The sequence below is a fragment of the Manacus vitellinus genome, unplaced genomic scaffold, assembly GCF_001715985.3.
Source record: "Manacus vitellinus isolate BGI_N305 unplaced genomic scaffold, ASM171598v3 scaffold_6_pilon, whole genome shotgun sequence".
Taxonomy (NCBI): Eukaryota; Metazoa; Chordata; class Aves; order Passeriformes; family Pipridae; genus Manacus; species Manacus vitellinus.
The window spans coordinates 25,566,640-25,591,218 of NW_021940750.1; the positions used below are offsets into that span (position 1 = coordinate 25,566,640).

General features: G+C 35.6%; 1 protein-coding gene across 1 annotated transcript in view; it reads right to left on the bottom strand.

Moving 5' to 3' along the window:
- Positions 1–1,240: 1,240 nt before the first annotated feature.
- EML5 (EMAP like 5) overlaps positions 1,241–24,579 on the bottom strand; it is a 90,410-nt gene continuing 67,071 nt past the window's right edge. Inside the window, exons 30-44 of the mRNA XM_018082138.1 lie at positions 22,043–22,121; positions 20,863–20,992; positions 20,095–20,193; positions 18,085–18,105; positions 15,050–15,223; positions 13,900–14,108; positions 11,826–11,983; positions 9,343–9,457; positions 8,667–8,855; positions 8,326–8,498; positions 6,947–7,109; positions 5,918–6,021; positions 4,156–4,309; positions 3,223–3,323; positions 1,241–2,908 (exon numbers count right to left, since the gene is read on the bottom strand). Of these exons, the coding sequence (XP_017937627.1) occupies positions 2,872–2,908; positions 3,223–3,323; positions 4,156–4,309; positions 5,918–6,021; positions 6,947–7,109; positions 8,326–8,498; positions 8,667–8,855; positions 9,343–9,457; positions 11,826–11,983; positions 13,900–14,108; positions 15,050–15,223; positions 18,085–18,105; positions 20,095–20,193; positions 20,863–20,992; positions 22,043–22,121 (1,906 nt within the window). The 3' untranslated portion in view covers positions 1,241–2,871. The remainder of the gene's footprint in view (positions 2,909–3,222; positions 3,324–4,155; positions 4,310–5,917; positions 6,022–6,946; positions 7,110–8,325; positions 8,499–8,666; positions 8,856–9,342; positions 9,458–11,825; positions 11,984–13,899; positions 14,109–15,049; positions 15,224–18,084; positions 18,106–20,094; positions 20,194–20,862; positions 20,993–22,042; positions 22,122–24,579) is intronic.

Here is a 24,579-nt window from a genome sequence, read left to right on the forward strand (position 1 = left end):
AGTAGCAAAGCACCATCACAGACAAGAAGACCAAAAAAAACCCCACAAAGCTGCCAACTTTGATCATGCTTACAGCCAGCTCTTCTCTTCAGCACCTACAGAATATGCTCCAAATTGTCCTCAGGAAGAAAACTGCAACTGAGGCTCTGCTCACTCCTCTCCTCACTATTTGTGATCGTTCCCAGCTGGCTGATCCCATTTTACCTGGCAAACCACTGAGCGGTTTTGCCAGGGAAAATACTAGCTACCAATATGGGCTGCAATAGGAGGAACAATGCTGGTAGTTTAGTTTTTTAAGAGCTCCTCAGCTTCCAGCTCCCATCCCAGCCCTTTACAGTAGCAATGAGGTTTGGAAGAGAGTGGAGAAGCACAAGATCTGGAGGCTCAGCCCATCAGCCTTGCAGCTCCCGGGGCAGCCCTGCTGCAATTCGCCCGCCCAGTTCTTGCTTGTCTTTCACCTCTGGTGCGGCCTTGGGGATTCTTCAGGGCAAAAGCACCAATGGACAAATTGTCAGTGGAGAGGCACGGCATTAATGAAGTGGGTAGGGGGAGGGAGGAGAAGAGGACCAGTGACAGGGATCTGAGAAACAAACCTTCTTGATCCACATACCTCCTTTTTTGGGTGAAGGCCTGTGGAAGAGCTCATTAAGTGTAGGATTTTGAGGGGAAAACTCAGAGACAGAAAAATACGGACTTCGATCTGGCAGTCTGAGTAGGACAGACTATGAGGGAGCTCTTAACAGTCATCCATCATGATCCAAGGCAACTTTAAAATAGAGGCAGGATAAATCTTACTTCAAGTCAAGAACTCCTGCAGAGACAGGTTTAATAAGGGATAGAATCACAGCCATAGAATAGCACACTGCAACCTATTTCTCTGGTATAGATAAGATTTAAATGCCAGAGACTAATTTTCATATAAAACAGGCAGGTAGGAAACAAGGTTATGAGATAGATTAGGTCTAATCTCAATTCTCATATGTAATTCCCCTAAAGTAAAAAATGTTACCAGCAAGATCTCCCTGTACACTCATGACCAAATCCACACAGTGTTTGCTCCTGTAGAATAGCAGCTGCATGACTGGCAAGACTTTGCTAAGAACCATCATGCTGAGAAACCTGATAACTGTTTAGTTCATAAACTTCTTTAAAATAAATATTTGTTATAGTTTGATATATAAAATATATTACCTAAGACAGTTGGGTAACTAACTTTGTATAGAACATAACAAGTCTTTTTGAACGTAGGAGAGCACAGAGGTTTGGCTCAGTAACTTTTCTCCTTTTCTACCTGCAAGCCCTCCCATTCCCTCTGTAACCACCATGCACACAAGATACTCAGAAGAAGAGATGAGGTTTGTTTCTTTTTTACTTGTATCTGGCACAAAAAAATGCAAGAGATGAATAATACCAAAGCCTACTGACAGACCTAAACAAGTGCCACTGCCAAAGCAATGCTGGCTTACACAGAGAAAGAGAGCTTTATGTTCACAGCAGAATGCCATGATGAGAGCAGTGCTGATAATTAGTGACTTTGTTCCCTGCTATGTTGCATGAAAATTAACTGTCTGTAATGCATCTTTGTGACATGATTTAGACAAACAGCTGATGAAATCTTCCTCACTTGTACCCAAAACATAGCTTTGTTCAGGTTTTTTTTTATCACTGAAATGTTTTTCCAACTCAGAGTCTCAGTTATGTTACAGGATAGAATAAATGCTAGAGATGACAGCAGGTCCATTTAAAGAAGCATATGATTGGACATTTTTTACAATCAAAAGAGAAATCTGAGTAGAGACCTCTCCCAGATAGTCCTAACTCTGTTAAAAAGATCAAATGTACAAAATATAATGCTTGGAAAGTTTATATTCTCTCTGAATCTCCCTTATGATGCTGAGAAAATAAAATGAATTCATATTGCTATGAAATTCTATTTTTGCCACTGGTGACATCCAAAGCTTTATTGATTAAGAAGACTACAAAATCCTCACCCTAGTCCTCATTTCCAGCATGGAGGCTAACAGCCCAGTCAAGTAATACAGCAATAATCTCTCTTCCACTGAGAATACTTTTATTCACAAGGCAAAAATTGGAGTTAGACTTTTGGGTAGTGGGAAAGGCACTCGCAAAGTGAGCAAATCTATTTTTGCTCACAGAACTAATTTAATGTTTAAGTGCAACAAAAACACTAAATTAGCCATGAAGATCATGCATATCCAACGGCTTTCACCAGACATGACTGTGACCCAGGCCTCTAAATACAGAAATATTTCAGTCCTAAGGAATCAGCTCTGTTATTTTCTGCTTCACCAGATGATGTTTCCTTTTGACCAGCCATAGAAATATAATTTCCATTATAATAATTAAACATTTATTAAAATACTATTCATTTGAGAGTTAATATACTGTCTCTTTCAGTAATGAAATACGGAATACTCTTTTTATCTATGCTATTTAGACCTCAAAACTTAAAGGAAAAACATTCATGCTGAAAATAGATCAATGTACAGCACTAGGTCAGAAATAGCATCGCTTGATTAAAACCCCAGGAACTTGCTGTGATACTGTACATTGATTAACAATTCACTTCTTCCGTTTATCCACATATTCCATTTTCAACATCTGGCAGTGAGTGGAATACCAACCCAGATTATCTGATACTGAAGCAAATCTAGCAGCCTCAGCATATCTGTGACAGTCCATCCTTCTGGCAGACTCTAGGTACCTGTCTTTCAGAGACAGAGTGCTCTGTGTCTTGGGGCAGCACCATTTCTTACACATGCAGGGCACAGTAGAACGTCACATCGCAATCCTGGGTATTTCATGCCTGGTACTTCATGCAGTGTCCTCTTGCAGGTCTCCATGTCTCTCTCAATGAGGCATATGCACACATTTCCAAACAAATAAGCTGTGTTTTCAAGTAGATATTAAATATGAAATACAGCAGACTACAATGTTGTTAAAAGAAACAGCTAACACAGCCAAAAGAAAAATTTCAGTTAAAAGTATGATGCTCTGAATACAGATGTTAATGTTTTAACTTATTAAATCTTAACTGTTCTCATTAACATTTGGGTTATTTATATATCCTTCTCTTCATGCACCAACAGGAAAGCAAGCACATGGATAAAAAGTTGAAGGCTGAACTCGAACTTTACATTGTTATGGACTGTCCATCTCTACTGCTGTGTACTTTTGGACAGTAATGGAAAGGATACATACCTGCAGTCGTCCCCTCCGGCACTGACCACGTATCTATCTCCGCTTGTAAATCGAATATTAGTTAAGTGGGCAGAGTGACCTAAAAATCGTTTGTGTTTTGCCTGAAAAAAACCCCAAACAACAACAGAATGAGACAGTCTAAATATTCTGTGCCCTCTTGAATCAAACAAGGCATGCATGTTTTAAATCTACCTCTCTATTGAATCACATATTTATATCATTCAGAAGTTATATAGGTTATCGAATGTGAAAGATCTCCTGAAGGAGAACTACCACTGAGCTGCAGTGCAGAGTGAGATGTCACCAAATGAGAGAGCGCTTGCAAACTGGGAACAATGATCAAGTTGACACAATACCATGAAATATATCTTGTCACATGATTAACTTGTACATTTTGTGTAAAATTCCTAACACTGAAAAAAAAAATTAATTGTAATTGTGTGAGCAGTTTACACTGTGCAGTCTCAAACCCTGAAAATTAACAGTGAAAGCAAATTAAAAGAACACTAAAAATTAAAATTATAAAAACAGTGAAACAAACTGACAGTGTTAGTAAAAAATACGTAAACCCTTCATCCATGGAGATACACAGATGGGACTAAAATCACCAGCTGTCTTCCTCACCTGTGAAAAGGATCAAAGATGAGGAAACTACTAAAGGCTTTGAGATTTTCAGTATGAAGGCACTATGCTAATGCAGGCTAGCAGACAATATCAGCATATACAAGAGGTTATAGCAAGAGCTCTTGCTCAAAATGGTAGGAAAACTCTGAGGTGAAACATGCTTACAAGACTATGGAGCTAAAGTTATATTAAAAAGCTACAAATTTAGAGAAGAAAATATTTCAATCATATGTCTTCTACAGAAACAAGACAAGACCATAATATCAACAGTACTTATTGCTGTAAACGTGCAAAAAAAAAAATTCTTACAAATTTTTCGGGACATGGAAAGTCAAACAGTTTGACCATGCCAAAATCATCGCCTGTTACAAGATTGATTCCCGAGTGAGAGACACAAGCACAGTTTACATCAGCTTTTTCAGCATGCCTGGACCAGATTCCAATTACTTCATCCCCTAGAACACTGAAATAGAACAGCAAAGAGATTCTCTTGAAAATCACAGCAAAAACAATAGAGTAACAAAATAGAAAGCTGCTCGCATATTGTAACCAGTTCCATAAAAATGAAATTTTGACATTTTATTCTCACACATACATGACTTCTATAAGTTTTATTCTGTAATTAATTTTTGTATCATTCTATAATTGCTTCTGAAACTGATTCAGTGATATAATTCCCAAAACGTTGTAGCCCATGGCAACACTAAGAAGCAGAAGTGAAATCAATAGTACTAATATTGTCCAGTGAGGCATTTAAAAAAAAAAAAAAAAAAAAAGAAAAAAAGAATAAAGAAAGGACAATAGAAATAGGACGTCCTAGCAAAAGCATTAGATGAATAAGTTTCAGCTTTTGGAAAATAAAAAATTGTATATTCTCATTATAACTATGCTCTGTTGATTCTGTAACTCTTTTATATCAATTGAAATTTTCTCTGAGTCCACCGAAGATTTAATTATTTTAAGATTCCAGAAAATTGCCTTTGCAAAGCCTTATAAAAAGGCTTTTATTCAGCTCTGCCTACCATGTATATGCATACTTCCAAGAATGCACAGAAACAAGCATTTGCTAATAGCTGAATGATCTGGGAATTTTTCTGTGATTCTTTCCCCTCAATTCAGAGCACAGTACACTACATTCAAAAAGGCATGATTTACATCAGACACACTGAATTGGGTCAGAAAATACCAGTTTCTTGTTTTCGTATCAAAGAGGTGACAAAAACTTATTACCCAAAGAAAAAACAGAAATCTAGAAAATTAGTCTTTCAGAGCCCTTTAAATGCTTACAGTTTTAGTTATGTCTTGCAGCAAAGTCAGGATTATTATTGTTTAAAGCGGTTCATATGTGGAAAACTTTCAGGTATTTATTCTCAATTTTTGTCTGAGGGTGATAATTAGAGGATAATTACTGAAAGCAGGCAAAGGAGACTGAAATGAGGCACAAAAAAATCAGATTTGCATAAATAGAAAACAAATTATTTAAATTTTAATTAAAAATAAAACATGGTATCATTCTTCATGTAATATCTTGAAAGAAATATAATACTTTTAATGCATTTAAAAGTACTTTTGCATGCCTTTTTATTTGCAAATGTTAATAGCAACTTTGTTATACTGTTCCAATTAGTCTCATACTATAAATAAACTTGAATTACCCCAGCTATGTATTGTCTCTGATTTTGATATGTACTGTCTCTGGTTTTGATATGTACTCTCATCACTATTTTGAAGCAAATAGTGCAGTATTCCAGATAATTTGCACAGTGCAATGAAAAAACTACTGAGGTTGCAAGAGTTGCACCAAAGGAGCTAGAGATAGCCAGAGAGTAGAAAGGGACTTTGTGAGAGATCAGTGTTTATCGGACGTCCTCACTGTCACACAGCTCATGTCTGATGAGGGAATCTGCTGTGCACTGCCTTTTGCTGTACTGCTGATCTGTTGCCAGAGCAGATGGGTGTGTTAAAAGAAAATATGTGACTGAATGAAGGGATGAAATACGCTTTTAAACAGCAGGTGTTTCTCCTGGGAGTTACAAGCGTTTTAACAGGTGTAAATATGTGAATCATTTACCTTGTCCAAGTAGCCCATGTTATTCTGTCAATCACAGCTTGGTCCACAAGCTGTTTTCCTGAAGGCACTTCATACACTTGCCTTTTGTAAGACCCCGTAGAGACCTTTGAGATGACCACAGAGAATTTAGAATAGATTAACTTGTTTCAAAAGATGAAAGTATAAATCTAAAGGACTTTGAAAAGCATTTTCTTGACAGTTATCTCTTACTCCATAAAGTAACTTAGCTATTAAGGAAACTTGGTCAATGAATTGAAAATTCTCAAAAATCCATACACGCATAAAGCAACAGCGAGAAAGCATAAGATATCTTAACATTTAAATCTCTAATTAATAAAAAACAATTGAAACATCTCACATTCTGCACATATTAATTCTCTCTATATATTGTGTGCTAGTGTGTGTGTACACTCAAATAAGGCAAAATAAATTCCTATCTTTAAAACTGATGCAAAAGCATTCCTCTCAGCCTGTAAATGTTGATTTGATGATGAGAGAAGCTTACTTTTCCTCTCAGATGTGAGTAAAATATAGAAAGCAAACTATACAGAATTTATTTTGATTTTAAGAACTTTCTTGAGCCCTCCTATGGTTGGGAGTTGCAACACCATGATTTTGGTGACGCTCCACAAAGGCTACCACTAAAATGATTTGTAATGCCATTGTTGGCATTACCCTGGGCAGAGTGTAATGGTCAGAGTCCAGGGCCCTGCTTGGGCCTGCATAATGACAGACTGTACTCTTTCCTCTTTTAAAATGGTCCATCAGCATCAGAGATAATAAAGCAGGGAGGCACAGTGATTTTGAATCCTGTTTCTCATTTCTATGCTTACTTCTTATATTTAATCTCCAGGAATACTGTTCAAAATTTAAGGCATCCACTTATCACTACAACAAAGTAACAGTCTAGTGACAGTAACATATTACCAACATTTAGTTACAAAATTTAGAAGTAGTCAAAGGAGAACACCTGCAGAACATCTGTTGTATGTTTTTAATTCAGTATCTTGAACAATTAATGATTGATACCTGGAGATAAGAGCTATCGGCAGAGAAGTCCATCTGGATCACAAAACTTGGGATATCTTTGCAATAGCTGATTCGATTTAGTGTGGGACCCAAAGTCAGATCATAAAAATCCACTGCATTCTCACTGGAACCGACTGCTAAGTATCGAGAATCTGGGCTAAACCTGAAGAGATAAACACAGGTTGGCACTTACAGCAGATTCTAACATTTGAGGAGCACACATTTGCATTTCAAGCATCTGCTATCCAGAACTAGAGAGAGGCAGAGTATTTAGTCTGCTGAGCACAATAACTTTTTAAATGAAATTTTCAGGGAACACATATCCAGTCAAAGGTGGCAATAATTTTGGTACAGATGACACATATAAGTGAACTGGGAATATCTCTTGAATACTTCTGTTCATTACCTGATGTCATGACCATCTCAATGGTCCAACAACTTGTGACATGCCCCTGATGACTTTGACTCTCAGATACTAAACTTACAAGGTTACAAGCTAGAAAAATTAAATGGTGTAAATGAAGAAAAAACAGAGCTTCTATATGAAATGTACTGAAAAGATGTGAAATCAGACCTTCTGTCTTCACACAGTGGGTTTTTTCCTCCGGTTTTCCTTTCTAGTCTTCAGTAGCTTCCTGAGCTGAAAAAATTCCTCACAGCCCCTTCTATGTTACTAGGGCAGTTTATTTCTGTTCTCTCTGAAACGTACCTTCGGACAGCTTTCTGATTCCAACCACCCCCTAACTCCTGCAAGGTCCCTGTTTGCTCATATTTCTCTCTCATCTCACTTAGCTCTCCAAAAGCTTTCCTTAGCTGATCGTGACCAGTTTATCTCAGAGAAGAAACTTCTTGTCCTCCACTCAAGAAATAGGCAAATTTGACTTCTAAATCCTTTCTAACAGACACAACAAAGAGCAAACTGACAGACAGGCATTTCCATTATCTCTCACAATCCAGTCTTCATCTCTAAATTTCTGATCTCATTTTACCTCCTGCACATCATCTCTTACCTCGAGCGTGCCAGCTCGGCGTCATTGGCAAAACTGCTGAGGGTGCACTCAACACTACTGTCCACACTGCCAACAGAGATGTAAAACAACAACAGCCCCAATGCCAGCCACCGAGGAACACCACCCATCACTGGTGCCCATTCCATCAGTCTTTTTGACCGATAGTTCTCTCTTATCTTCATGTACCTCCTCCTTCCTTTTTATTCCTGGTATCAGAGTAATCACAAAAACTCCACAATTCTCTCATTGATTCTAGCTCTCTGAAATATCATTGCAATGCTCCTCAGAACACAAAACAGTACTTTTAAAACTCAAAATATTAGAGATTTCTAGCATACTGCAACAGGCAAAGGGATTATATTTTCTGACCTGATATCTTGAATTGCTGATCTTCTGTCTCTTTTTTTCCCCCAAATTTTTAGAGAGGTCACAAGCAAGATAATAAATTCTCCATTCTTCATGCCGATAGCTACCATATCACCTTCTGGGCTGTAACAAACAGTACGAGCTGCATGCCCTAAGCTGACTTTGTTTAGCATCTTCTGTGAAGAAATAAAAATCCCAAAATAGTAACTGTTATGATTTGTCCATATTTTAAAAGCACCGTACACTAATAGTTTGTTAACATGATAACAGTATCAGATGGATTATTCTCAGAATACATTAAAAACCAAGTTTCAAGTCTGCAACACTACTAAACAACTACCTACCTTTTCAACAATATCCCAGAGTCTTACTGTGCCATCTTCTGCAGCAGAAAGGAAAAAATCTCTGGATGGATGTGTAGCTAGGCCCCAGATTGGTCCATCCATATGACCATTAATTAGAATGTTACATGCAGCATTTTTCTCTCCAACTTCAATTATTTCAGCATTTCTTGTCCCAACGAGAATTTTCCCCTTGAACAATAGTGAAGGAATTATCTCCGATGTAATATATTAACCACTCGTGATGAACAGTAATAAAGATATAATCTAGAGCTATAGTTCTGACAAGAAAGTTTGCTTAAATTGAGTTGTTAAATAATCAAAGTTATTTTATTTTTTAAACTCCTCTGATTTATTGAAGTACAAAGCTGTATAGAAATCATAATGCTAGTTGAGTTATTGCTTGTAATGATACTTGATATTTGACATCCGAAGTGTGAAAATAGAAAAGAAATAATTAATTAGTCTTTAAAAAAATATATATGAATATTATCCTAAGTAAGACTGAGATCTCATGAAGTAGATGTTCTTCTGCTGCAATATCCATTGTAGACACCTTCTAACTTAACCTTTAATTTCAAATATTAATTATAAAAGAAAGCAGAAGTCATTTATCTGATATTTACAGAACAACCTACAAATTATAAGCTTTATTTTACAGACAGGAGGTTTTCTTTACCTTGCCCCTACAAACAGAGCGAACACAGTCTGTCATTTGTCCTGTCTCTAGTCTGAAGGCACGACATCTTTTTAGCTCTTGATCCCATAGCTTAACTGCTCCGCCTTCCTTTGAACTGTGAAGACATCAGGAACAATCATAAGTATAATGGATGGCACAAAAAAACCAATTAATATATGAAAGAACTACGTTATTTAATGTAATATATTGCAAATGAGGCATTTTTAATTTGTTTTTTACTGAACTGCTGATGTTAATATGTTGAGCCTCCTAGCTAAGCAATACATACTGATTCCATGTTCTTACTGTACTACTTTGCAGAACAAGTTGAAAGATGGGTGCTGCTAAGCTTAGTCTGAATGAGCAGCCCTGAGGGAATTTGTGTAGTTATAAGAACAGTTAAGTGTGTGAACAAACTGCCATCCCAATAATAAGACAGGCAGACATTATCAATATATAATTGAGGAAAGCAGGAAAGATATGTATTTTACTTCCATGAAATAAATGACAAAACAGTTTTACTTTTGTGAAAATTTCACTATTTTCACTGCTGTGAAATAAAAGACAAAGATACAGCAGAAAAAACACACATTAATTGCACAAGACACCCAACTAATAAGTATTAATTATGAAAACACCAAGTATTTCCCACCCACTTGCAAAAAACCTGGTATTTCAGTAAAGAACACATTCAAATAAAAAAGTTTCTGAAAAGGAGATAATGTTTACTGAATCAGTTATAAATCTGGCATTTCCAGTTGAGCTGGAACATGTCTTATGTGTCTTCACAGAGAAAAAAATCTCCCCTAACAGACACAAAATACAATGTTCTACAATATTGGCTGCCTGTGTTACAACTTTGATTACTGAATGAACCTTGAAAAAGAATTTCAGAAAGTTTAATTAGAAATACTGAGTTTGTACTACTATTATTAAAAGAACTCTAATGAATTATAAATTCATATTCCTTACAATAGAATATTCTTTGCTTCTCACTAGCACTGTTCTGACATATGATTGGTCATCATACTCAGCAAAAGGATTTTACCAAAACAGGCGGGTAAACTGCAACTAAGAAAGCCTAGGCAGAAGTGAGTATGCAATCTTCCTAAATGAGAATCTTTTTGCATTCTGTCAATACTTCATTTTCCCACAAGAGATGAACTGTTGATTCTTACTGGTTTTCATTACTATTTCTTTCAGGTCAAATACTAAAAATTAGGAGTCTCTGAAGCTAAGTAGTAGAGAGATCATCCTCTAAATAAATTTACAGCAATATTTACAAATACTAGAAGAAAGTATTTAAAACAAAGGAATAATTAAGATTTCACCTGTGTCTGAAAAGAAAGTAAGTGGCCTGTATCCTGCAAAGTGGGGCACTATCATTTCAGCAGATGGACCATATTATAGCTGAAGCATTTTTTTCTTTTATCATTAGCAAGGCACTAAAAAGAATTAAAATGCTTGAGGAGATAATTTGTTTACAGTCCCAGAAAAAAAATGATCTTGTTGTACCTTAGATTTGAGAGAAGACAGTTTGCCTCTGCCATCATAACTAAGCATGTCTTTCCTTTGAAAGAAGTTGTTCATGCTATAAAATTTATCACTCATTTATTTAATCAGAATTGTGTAAATTATTGGAGTTAACAACCTCAGTACCTCTTCAGAAAAAAAAGTGACCTTCAAGGACTAGTTAACTTCTTAGTGCTTAAAATTAAATGGGGGTTGGAGTTAGAGAATATTTAAGGTCCCTTTCAATTCTAACCATTTGATGGTTCTAAATTTCAAACTAAATGTTTTGCCTTCTCTCATAAATAATCCTCTGATAAATACTGTTGAACCATTTAGTAATATAAGGTGATTTCAAGGCTGCTTTTGCTTATAATAGTTCAGTCTTTTTCAGCTTAAGGAAGTAGAACTGTATTATCTCTTTGATAATTGTGTATTTGTACTAGGAAAAACATCACCTGACTGATGCAATGCAGTATAATTGATAATGCAATATTACTAGTAATCCATTCACATAATTTATTTTACACTTGCCTATTATTTTTAAACAAAATAGTGTAAAGGCAGCATAAAGGCCTGAAGAAGCTTCACATATGCTTCAGAAAAATGACTGTTATCTAGCAGTTAAAATGATGAAGAACTTCTTGTACAGCATTTAGATTCTGATTCATGCCCCTTGGCTTTAGGTAATTAAGCATGGCACCCTTGTCAGGGGCTGGAGTTTTACAGGATCCTAGCAACCCTAAGCTTTCTCTTATAATCAGTGGGAAAAAATAGGTAGCTGGAGCTCATGTGGGGTTACCTGCACTTTGGACGTGGTGGCTACTCTTTTTCCTAATACCTGGTCAGGGATCCGAAAGAGACTACTCTTCTAGCTCTGATGTCTCAGCTGCCTACTGTTAGATGGGGTGAATCCAAACCATTTTCAAAGAGTACATGTGCATGCAGAAAAAAAAAGAGGAAGGAAGACTCACGGCCTTTCTTTGCCTCCTGTAACAATCAAACCATCTCTTAATGTGGTGTACATTGTGAAAACAGGTCCGTTGTGAGCTTTGGCCACAATTCGTATCAACACATGATCTTTCCAAACACAAACATCTCCACTGATAGTACCTGTAAATGTCAAGTTATTCTGAAAAGGGGAAAAATAAACTCATCATCTGATTCTGAGTAAGGCAGGAAGAAAAACATTCAGAAATAAAGATCATCACCATTTGCATTTAGGCTAAATTGCTTTTATTTGCTGCTGTAGAAGGAGCAATAAGAACCTCTAGAGACAAAACAGTGAGGTACTACATTCCTTCTTGAAGTCTGAAACATGCTTTCTTGTAGCTAACAGGTTCTGCACTGCAAGAAGAAATGCAATGACTTAGAGCTTCAGTTGTGTGGTTATCTGTACTTTCAGCCTATCAAGTGTGCAACGTATAGTAAAACAGTAGAAAATCACAGTAAGTATTGACATTTCACACAAACAGGTAATTTTCATCCCCTTGCTATGTACATTACACTTGCAGTAATTTTTGTGGTTAGGTGAACATACTCACTGGATTACAGTATCCATTAGTTTAAGAAGAGTTTAACTTGAAACTAAAATCTACCTGTTCTTTACTTCTGCTTCCTGTTCTTGAAAGGTAACAAAAATAATTTGAATTGCAATTTATTAGGATACACTTAAAACCAAGAGGAACCCGTTATTGAGCAAAACTGTTTTAGTAACTTCCATGAACAATCCTCAAATTCAGCATCATATGTAGTATTACAGAGTATCATTATGCATGTACAGATGTGGCATGAGCACTTTCCTTAACTGAAGTGGGTTGATGTTCTACATCCTTTTTTTAAAGGAGAGTGTGTGTGTGTGTATCTAATAAAGTAAAAGAGGATTGGAAATTAACTTGAGAGCAGATATTCTGTCCTCACAGCATATCTTTTAGGCCATTTCCAGCTTCTGTTTAGGGTCTCCTTCTGAGACCCAACCAAGAGCACTCCCAGAACTGCTCCCTACATGAAATACAGAGAACATACTGGGTTTGGCTTTATTCAGTTTGCACAGCATTTCACAAAACCCCTGCAAATTCTGCATCCTCAAACAACGTCATACCAAACCCCAGGCCATTTAGCATACAGCCTGATTCTCACCCTAAGAATCTGCCTCTCGATAAGAAAGTTTACAGAGGTTTTCCAAACCCTTTACAGTCTGAGCTGTGCATCAGTAACAGTTATTATTTGAAAAATATCTTGTTTCTTTGTAAGACTCTCTTTTAAATCAGATACCCCTCTGGAAAAGAGACAGCATTATGAAAAAATGAAACCATAGGCCAGTTACAGTTTCAAAAAGCTCAACTGATGGCGTAAATTCAGTCTGGACCAAACAGGCAGATCACCAAACAGGCAGATCACCAAACAGGACAGTAATGCACGCAAGGAATGTGAAGCACCACTTCCCAAAAGAAATCTGTGGCTTTCTACCCAGCTGAAGAGATGAGTGCTGCTCATACAGAGCAACTCCTGAAACAGCAGTGCCATGGAACTTAGCAACAAGGCCTGCACATGTCAAGAACAGCCCAAAGCAAAACAAAACCCTACTGTGGTTGTCTAACAGTGTCTAACAGTCACAGACGTTAACGAATGCCCCAGGGCAACGCAGCTCTCTGATCACCCATGAGCAGCAACACATACAGATTATAACAGAATCACCTCCGGGTGGGCATAAAATTAGCCTTATTTCTACTGTTTGGTTCCTGCAGTCTAGACTCAGTTTTGTTTCACCTGGATTAAATACCAAGCAGTGTATTACCAGCCCAAAGCACCTATATTTGTTTCTCTTGAAAAAATACAAATCCATAATCTTCTTTTCTTTTCTGTTCTAAAGAAAGCTGGTATTAGTCCTAATTAGCAGGCAAGTATTAGAAATGCTAAACTGAGTTTAATGAAACAACTGACATACTCATTAGCAGGTTAGAAAAGTCTCACTAAACTGAATAAAGGCAGAAGGATAAAAACATTTTTGTTTGTATGCATTTTCAAGTAGTTTGTTGAAGTACATACCGCTCCAAAAGCTACAGATAGCATCGTCTGCATGCGGGCATCTTCTATGGAGCTCAGCAGCCCTTTTTTACTGAGAAGAGCTCTTCCAGCCAGTGTCCAGAACCTCACATGTTTCACTCCCACAGAAACAAACTGGGTATCTGAATCTGGTCTGAATTCTGCTACAAATATACGCTGGTTATGTCCAGCTCGGCTGGCAATTTTGGCACCTGATAGAAAGAAAATGAACATTTTGAACTAGCTGAGAAAAATACACATTTCCAATTAAAAAATGTTTAAATCATTTTAACCCATATGAAGATTCCTCAATCAGGATCCTTAGCTGCCATTTTAATTCTGTATCAACTCTTAAGAATGAGCACAGGCATGTTCTGACTGAAAAGGCAGTGAATGCTTCATCTTACCTAAGATTGTATAAACATACACCTGACATTGTGTCCATCTCTAAAGTATCATTAGATGTCACTAGACAAGCTGTGAAAGATCATTTTCTATTAACTTGATAGTTGATCTTTAAACTTCTGAGAGTTACTAGTCGATCAACAGAAATCCTCCAAGAGAGAAGAAGTAAACCCCTAAGACCAGAGAATCAAATTCATAATCTGGGCATGGCTTTGTCAGACAGAAAGAAGATGAGAAAGCAGCTCACCAAATCGCTTTAGCCTGAATCCTGAACACAGATCAAAGCCGATCTGAAAACATGTAGTATAGCTTAAGACACCAACTACAGAGGAGTAGAGGAGATGCATAGAGGAGCTGCACTGGCACCACATTTCTGCAATTTGCAATTTTGGGGAATAATTTTATAACAACCTAGTCAGGAATCACACTTAGAGAAGAATAAGAACAGAGAAGAGTGAAATAATAATGATAATAAAAAAGAATGAAAACTACATTTTTCTTTAATTATTTGGGCTGGAAATCAGTGAACTATCTTGATCTTTACACAGTAATTTCAAAGGATATACATTTAGCAGTTACTAGAATAGGTAAATACATTTATTTAGCTCTTGTTGAACAGAGCATAGTGCATAGCATTTATATGTAATAATTTTTGATCTTCTGATATTTTAATGTTACAATTACTCTTGACTCAAGCCAACATACCTCTGACAAAATAAACATACTCTAAAAAAAATCGTTTTCCTACCTTCCTGCCACTTCCAAATGGTAATGGTATGTTCAGGATCCAGCCCTACGGACAGTAGCAGTTTGCCAGTGGCACTGAAACTGACTGAGCAAACGCCCTTTGAATGGTAGCACCGCAGCACTGACAGGGTCTGTTTGTTCATTGCATCCCACACATGGATAGAAGGAGCTGTGGCTACACAAATACAAATACATATCATTGGTATACATTTTGGAAATGTCTTATAACTTGCTTATAAGTTAAACAGTTAATATTTTTTAGTAAGACAAATACGATTGTTGTGATCAGGCAAGGAAAAAAAAGAAAGAAAAGAAAGGAGATTTTGGCCTCCTTTGGAAACCAATTTACGGTAAACAGGATCACTAGATAGAACAAACAAGTTGGCCTCATTATATTACCAGAGATGAAAACTTTGCTTAACCTGTTATGGGACTTGTGAAGCACAGAAGAAGCTCTGACAGCCAGTTGTCTTCTGTTTTTCTCCTAGTAAAACTTAGATCAGCATGCTAACTCAAAAAACTTCATAAATATCAAGCAACTTATCAAGAACGTAATTTCTATGTGGGTCTTTTGGACAACTGATAGCTACAGAGGAATTAGTGCAAGGCCAAAATCTTCTTTCTACAAAATGGCCATCTGTCTGAAATGCATGCCCTCAAAGGAGAGTGTCAGCTGAATCATCATCCTGCTTACTGATGTACAAGAATTAGGGTATTTAGTTTGCATTGTTTGGACTGCAAGCTCTTTGCAGTAAAAACTGTCTTTCCATGCTACTAATGTATGTGACTATTTCTACCATAATGACAGCTAGTTTTTTCCCAAATGTAATGCCTTCTCAAAAGACCTTGCAATCCACACATAATTTGCAAACTCTGAACAGTATGTAGGGCATTTCCAGGACAGTAAGATTATCAAAATTCTTTACTTCTGATCTCTAGTAAATTTGACTGCAGGGTCTGGAGGTCATAGGTTCCTGTCATAAACACAGATTCACATAAACTATGTTCTATTTCAGCTTCAACCTTTGTTTTTTTAATGAGCTAAATGTAGGCCCTGGAAGGCACGCACATGATGGGAAACAGTAAGCACAGGGACCTAGGCAAAATTGTAGCCCCATGAAACTCAGTTCTTGAACATAATCCCATGCCTCTTCCAAACCAGTCTTTAGAAAAATCTTCCTAATTTCTTTTCTTTCTCATTGGAATTTCCCCTCATGGCAGCAATATGATTTTACCTTTACCTCTTGAAAGGTACTACAGCATAGTATGGACATGCCATTAAAACAGAAATGGCAGGGGTTGACAACAACTGGTATGTCCCAAAATTTTCAACAAACTCCTTGCTGTCCTTATGGGAAGCTGAGGGAAGAGAAAGCTTTATTATGGTTCTGAACGGTTTTTTTCTTTTCAGCACTCCCCTTGGTAAAACTCTGTATTGTCCCTGACCTCTGCACATACCCTATAACCTTGGCCAAAATTTTCCTTTTGGGTGGCAGACAGAAAATTTCACCTAGATTTCCTGAATAAGAACTGACAAAATCTTTCAGAGCAAGATTTGCAGGAGAGAGGACATGGACTCTGGGGTCCTCCTACTTGATGGACTTCTTCTGAATGTCTCTGTCCTGACACTGCATCCTGCTTTGGAGTACTCAACACTCTCATAGGAGAGATTTTCTAAGATGTCAGCTACTTCTGGAAGCAGTTCGATAAAGTTACCATGGGCTGGAAGGACAAAAAATATCTTCAGTAAGGTGGAGCAAATCTACACCAAGTTATTAGGCTGGATTGGCAAATTGAGTTTCCTATTACAAACATTACTGCTTCAAGAACCCCTGCGTCACTATAGACAACTGAAAATTGGAACTAGAAAAGCAAAAGTTTTTGGTAAGAAAGTTGCCCAATAGCCATGGATAAATTTTAAGTGAAACTATTCAACTTTTAAATGAAGGCAGGCAGCAGCTTGGATTCCAGACTAATGGTTCCACAAAGAAGAAAAAAGTAAGAGTGCTTGTTTCAAGCAATGACAACAGAATTTAGTTATATATACAAGCTCAAACTGAAGTTGCAGTAGAAAGAAGGCAAGTGAAAGAGGGAAAGTGTCCAGGCACCATATGCAGAACTAAAGATGTTCTTTCATATAAATAGCCATATAATCACTGATTTTTTTTATACAGTTTAAAAGTGTGGGAAAAGGTACCTATATTCTTCCTCCCATCCTTAGAGCAAGCACAATTTGGCATATTTAAAAGAAGTCAACACACATTAAAGATGTCATTGTACATATGTTCTTCACAGAACAAGCTTTAGGTCCACATGAAGATTATTATAGTTTCTAGCACACGTGAACACACATTTATGCATCTCTGAAGATTCTTCACAAGATGATTATGGTTGCTCAACAATGAACTCATTCACACACGATGGTGATGAATTTTTAAGATTGCAGTTGAAAAAACAACATGTTAATAAAAAATAGCTCAGTCAAGACTGTCAAACTGTCAAAGACCCAAAATGATACAGGAAAAAATTAAGCTGGCATCATAACAACATTTTGGATCAGTGGTAGTAACTGCATGACAATTGTACACAAATGCGAAAGGTGATTGGTTTTTTCACTCAGTCACCTAGGCCTCCTCAATGGAATTTACTTTAAAAATGCATATTAAAATTATACTTAATTGAATGTCTAAAGCAAACATTAATTGTCAGCCCCAACATGTCTGCAAAATCTGCAAGCATACACAGGAATGCTACAGTAGCAGTATGTATCAGAACTCACTAATCACTAAGCAGCAAGAAGGGAATATGCAACTACAAAAGTAGTTTTTAAGTGTGTTCTAACATTTTTTATTGTTTCTAAATTTACAGTTTGCTGAGTTGTTGTGGTTAATATTCAGTGCTGACAGTAATATGACTGATACAGGTTTTAATAAACTAAAAATGAATTCACATCACTTATGATTCTATAAAGCTGCAGATGGGTACTACTAGATAGGCTAACTAGACCTGAAGATGTTAAAATTTTATTTCCCTTACCTGACATATCTGCTGAGTCTCCTGTAATGGAAAAGCAGCAGAAAGATAATTAGATCAGAAATAAGGTAAGTGCTAAAGAAAATATACACCACATTTCGTGTAATTTCTTAACACACACCTTGATGTTATCTCTTTGCATTGCAGCAGCACCAATACTGCTTTCAGTGTTAAAGATGAATAATCACTGATAAAAGGAAGCCACATCAGAAACAAATGATAGAATGAATATATTTTGATTTCCATTTTGAGTTACAACACAAAAATCTACTTTTGGTGTATGTTAGGTCTCTGTCAAAGTAAATGAAAAAGGTTTTTAACATGTTATCGATATTTTAACAAATTAAGTGGAAAAAAATGCTGATTGCTTTTCTGCTAAGAAGTAGAGTTTGGGTCTGACCTTGATAAATTGCAAATACACCCAATAATCTACAGAGCATTAAGAAATCAAGATTTTAAAGGTTCAGGTACTGCGAAGTATTACCAATACTCTGCCTAGCATTACAGTTTAAAAATACTTGAGATAATGTTTCAGTAAATCTTTTGAAGATTGCTATGTTTGTGCCAATCGTATCAGTAGGAAAAGTGGCAGCAGTTAAGCATGTTCTTTAAGGAGTATGTACTCCTTAATATTGTTAAGTGTTGTTTGAAGATATTTTGCTTCCTGCTCATTTTTCTGATTTAATTCCCTTCTTAAAACTATGTATTTTGTAGTCTAATTTTTAAGTGTCATCTCCCCCTGATTTGTATGTCTTAATCCATATTACAAAACAGTTAAAACTGTTCTACTGCTAGTTGATGTAGCAATGATTATGAAATCAAAAAAAGGCATTAAATCCTGTGTTTTTCTTGGGTAAGATGAACACTGAAGAAAAAGAAATTTCATATTCTTCCGGTATGGAATGGCAAGCAGAGCCAGATTAAGAAATATGCTGAAAAATCAAATTCCTAAGGACAATAAAAGGCCTGTAATTCCTGCAAATGTTCTTTGCAATCAAACCATAGGCAAAAATCTGCTGATAATTTTTTCCATTAAAATAATGTCTATTAACAATTTGTTTAAAATTATGTAAGGCAAGAAACTCACCAAGACATGATGCTATTTTAGCTAAGCAGTTACTATTATCAATGAGTCAATTTTAATGAAAAATCCAAAAGACACAGGAAAGCAGGTAATAAACTGTGAAAAACTGACTGTATTTAGATGAAACATCTAAAATACACCTACATAAAAAATAAGCTATTTTGATTAAGATGCAATAAGAGGGTTTTCTGTATTCTATGCACTGAAGAAAACAATGCGGATTTGAATCTGCTGACAAACAACTGCAACCAGATTGTAGGACTACAAAGCTCCCTATTCTGCAAAATTTAGAAATAGCAGTTTCTATCAGCTATGCAGATGTACAACGTGGTTTTTGCTTTTTCTTTTCTTTTTTTTTAACCTGGTCAGTTTTAATGGCACTATTAAACATATATACATTTTCCCTCTATGTTTAAATTTATCTGTAGGGAAACACCATTAGGGTTTTGGTTCTGCCAGGAATATTAAAAATATGTAGTATTAAACCACCAAATATGTATTATAAATCTGCTTGATGAGATAAAACCTACATAGTGTGATGTAATTGAAGAATTCTGGCTTTAATCCATGTAGAAATAAAGTTTAGCTTGATTCAGCTTCCTTGGACGGGCTATGACACCTTGGAAGGCCTAACACAAGTTGATCATTCAATAAAAACAGACTAATTTCATGGGGCTTAAGATTTTAGAAAAAATAGCTTTGATAATACTCCAGACAAAAGATAAATTTAATCTTCTTTCATGCCTCAATATTTTTTGTCAGCTTTATTAAATTACATTCAAAAAAAACATGTAAAGAGGACAGGTAACTGAGTAACACTCATACAAACGGAGATAGCATAATCAAATATTTTTGTGATTTATCATGAACTTACAAAGCCCTAATTGCATGCTCTTATGTTCATTCTTTTTACAAAAATACAAACATACCTACTTGGCCAGTTGCCACTATGTTGGTAAACTTGGGGTGCTGATTAACAGTGAGGCACAAAATATCATCATTGTGTTCCTGGTAAAAAGACTGAGAGCCTAAAAAGAAAAAAAAAAAGAGGTCAACTTTAATTAAAACACTTTCACACACATAGACACGGTCACTATTTGAAAATTTTATAATATTTCTTAGAAAAGAGGATTATGGTGATGTTGCATTCTGGAGCTTAAAACCAGAAAACAGAAACTCCTAATTTTTTATCTCTACTTTAACAGACAGCACTCAATAATTCCAAACTACTCCTTCAAGTTTTCTACATCAAGTTGCTCAAATATCACAGAAACAAATGGCATTTTGTTACTTAAAAAAGGACTGTTATCTAAACTAAATTGGTTATTGGGAATGAACGTATGTGATACAGCTGACTGAAAAGTAAAGCAAATAAAAATACTTATTTTAGACAAAAAAATTAAACTACAGGGACCCTGTTGTTAAGCTCTTTTAGTTTCTGTAGTCATTTTAACATGCAAATGTCAAAAAACGAACATCAAAATAATAAAATCTTTACTTCCTTCAAAGTTTAGTCACCAGGAACATTTCAATATATTTAATTTGCTTATGCAGATATTATGAATCATCTCTACAGACTGAATTTTTCAGCAACAAATAATAATTCTTCCACATAGTTATTTAAAGCATATTAGTTACTTCATAAATTGTAACTTCATGTATGTGAAGAAATATTTTCCCTCAGAATTTTCTCCTACCTGTTGCCACATTGTACAAGATGCCAATAGATGCAGTATGATATATTACATCAGCACCATCATTCAAATAGTGCACATTGTTTCTGCAGTCCTTGCCTCGATACCCAAACACCAGCTCCAAAATTAGGTCCTAAAAAAGATATCCATATCTATTAGATACTCAAAACCTTAAAGCAATTATGAACTTTACGATCTTTTGTAAGATTTAATTTTTAATTATGTCCTTATGTAGTAAATGAAAAGGAGTTTAACGATGTCTCAAACCAACAGAAATTGAGATTGTGCCTTCCCTGTCCGTTTACATTGCTGCTCATTCCTGCCATACACAGTCATCTCACCCTTTCATATCTGTCTGGTGGATGCTGCAGACTATTTATGTGTGTATATGCACACATATGTATATATACACAGAAAGAGATACTCATACACATGCACATAAATAAACAAATAGCAGTGAAGAGCATAACTCTTTTAATGTGGAAGACACTAAGAAACAAGGAACGACAAACACTGGTCCACAATGTAATTCCAGCTGGCAATTGAGAAAGTTGAATTACAGCCTAAAACTTCTAGAACACTGATGTCAAAAGGCTGCTTATTATGCTACACCAAACATTTTATAACATTGACAATATTTGAGTTGGTATAAAGAACTGCATTTTCCAAGGTATAAAGAACTGCATTTTCCAAGGTTAGATGAAATTTCCACTTCAGAGTAATCAAAAGTGAGTATATTTATTTGCAATTGCCATGTAATGAAAAAACAGGTTCCCAAGCTAAAGGTATCATTAATAGAATTTTTAGAATTATTTTTAAAACTTTTATCAATGATGAATTTTAAATGAAGTTTTAGAGTAAATTTTAAAAAGTTTGGATTAAAAAATGTTTAGTTTTATTAGTGATAATACACCTTTTAACAATCCAGTCATCTACACAGGACATATTGATTTCTACAGACATTTCAAAGATTTTATGATTACTAAGAATTAAGTTGCACTCCATTTAATTTGCAAGAAAAAGAAATACAAGCTCTCTCACTTTTTCTGCTATTTACCCACTAGTTACTATTCCCATCTTTGATGTATTTAACATAAAACAATCATTTAATGTATCCACAGACAGATGTTCTGGCAAACAAAATCCTAAAAGGAGAGAAAGAGGAGATCAATGTTTTTCTTACCTCTATAGGTCTCTTTTTTTTCCCCACGTTATTTGTCTGAAGTTTCTCCGGCTGTGGCAATGCCCTACTAACTGGTGGTCTGAAATAAAGAACTGTGAATAAGAGAAGGCTGTCCGTCACCCATTCCATACTAACACAGTACCTTCCAACCTGCTAATGCATAGGGAAAACTTATACCCTATCCTACTTAACTCATATTTGTATTCATCTTTAAAAGGAATATCTCTTTCAAAGAAGAAAAACAAAACCCAAAATCCTTTAACATGCCAGGTTCTCTAACAATTCTTCAACAGTCCATGGGGTTAATGCAAAGGCTTGTTTTAAAATGATTGAACACTTATAAAATATTCTTAGCTTTTTCAAGCTATGTTCTTAAGGTACTTCCATCTTCTCTGCAGTAATTTTTACTGAATAAAGTAAAAATGATTAATTACCCGATTAATCTAAATACTTGGGATACTCATTCCTGTTCCCACATGTCTTCAGTAGACCCTAACTTTTCCTATTTTTGTAATAATTTGCAAAAAACTCCAGGTGCACCTGCCCATTCACTCTTATATCAGCAGACATGAGATATCGATCAATGCTTACTTGGCAGTAAACCATGACCATGCAAATGCAGGAGTAAGAGCCATAATTTATGTTCCACTGTTCTGAATAGTCCAGATTTAATAAGGAAATCTCAGCTGGTTATATTTAACAAGTATCTGCAACATATCTTTCACATTATGTTCAACTGTTCATATACAAAGAAACATACAAACAAATGAGCTTTATTTATTAATTATGCAACTATTCCTAGTAATTTGCAGGAGTATTGGTTATTGATTCTGTAGATACAGCATTTGTGGCAGTGATAAGAAACCTGTAAGCTTGATTGTTAAGAGGAACAATTAATTTAAAAATAAATTCTATGTATAGATTCAATGACATCCAGATTATTTAATCCAGTAGGCAGTGTAACAAACTAACATCATACATAAAGCAACAGGTTAGCTTGTTTTTCATATTCCTTCTTAGTACAAAGCACTTTTAATTTCACCTCTGCTCCTGCTCTTGAGTGATGAATTTGATTCAAAATAATGACTGTGTTTTCTAAGAACAATAAAATATGATTTGTTTTTACACTGTATATTTTGAACTAGTTATTCAAATAAAATAACATTTTCTTAGCTTTATTTCTTCATCCTGTCTAATTTCAGTATATTTATAGATTGATGTCACATCACGTAACAAAATATTTGTACACATTATAATGCAAATTATACTGCAACTACAAACTGTGTTCTGAGATGTTCCAGTTACTCCCTTTACTCTTAGAAACCTGTAAAGTACTTATGGGAAAAAAAATGACAAAAGAAAAACAGATGATGAAAAATTTCTCTCTGGTAAAGCAGTCTGTCATATGCCTGGATCACTCAAATTCAGCATCATACGTCTAGATTTTATGAAATGTGAAACCTTTACAATAGAAAATCAAGTCCAGATATACCAAGAAATATTGCTACTTTACACTGCATAGTTAGTTAACACTGAGTCTTTTCACAGGGAGGGAATGTGGGCTGCATTAAATTCTTATCAGAGTAAAGTATGAAATAATAATTTAAAGGTAAAAAGAAAATTCAAGGCGTGAAAGAAGAAGAAAGATCATATTTCCTATTTCTTCATAAATAAGTGCAAGTTAGAACAGAGATCACTAACTTAAGTATGGAGAAGGACTTCTACAACTTCACGAAGAATGGTAGTCTAACACTTGGTTTTTGCTACTCCCAAAATTCTTTTTATTAAAAACAGGCTTCTAATAAACTGGCAGTAAAGGCAAAATCTGGGGACCTTCACCATATATAGCAAGACAGGTCAGAAAAGGAGTCCAATATGGACATGCACTAAAGGTCTACTTGTTCAGAGACAAGTTAAAAGAAAGCAGCATTTAAATACAGTCTTTCAGTCCTGCTTGAAATTTGTGTGGTGGGAATGTACCCTCAGACTTCATTCTCAAAGGTCTTCAGTTCTTTTTTTCCTCTCCAAGGTTTCCAAATAGAAGGGATTCACATTTACCTTGCGACAGAAAAGTAAGACATTTGAATTTCTTTTTCAATTATAGTCTGGACCTAGCTCACAGACTTTCAGTATGTGAAGGTGAAAAAGTAATCTCCTAACTTTTGGAAAAGAGGAGGAAAAGCAAACCAGTCACAGTCTTGGGTGTCTTCATTGTCTATACAAGCACATTGACCAGCATAGAAACCATGGAATCTATCTCATTTCTGTCACCAATCTCAACATCTGATTTCATGACCACTCTTGAATCACAACTGTCTCTCAGCTTTTATACTTGATGTGAAATTCCTAGCCTGCCAAGCTATTTTCCATGTCTTCTCTTCTGTCCTATCCCATCATTGACTCCTAGGATCCTCTCATCTAGTTTGTCATACTACAAGAATAGCTCTGCTAGGTAAAATTCTCAATTTTTCATTTTAAAACATAAAGAAAATACACTTTTATTTAGAATTTTCTAAATTTCTAAAAAACTCCCCAGC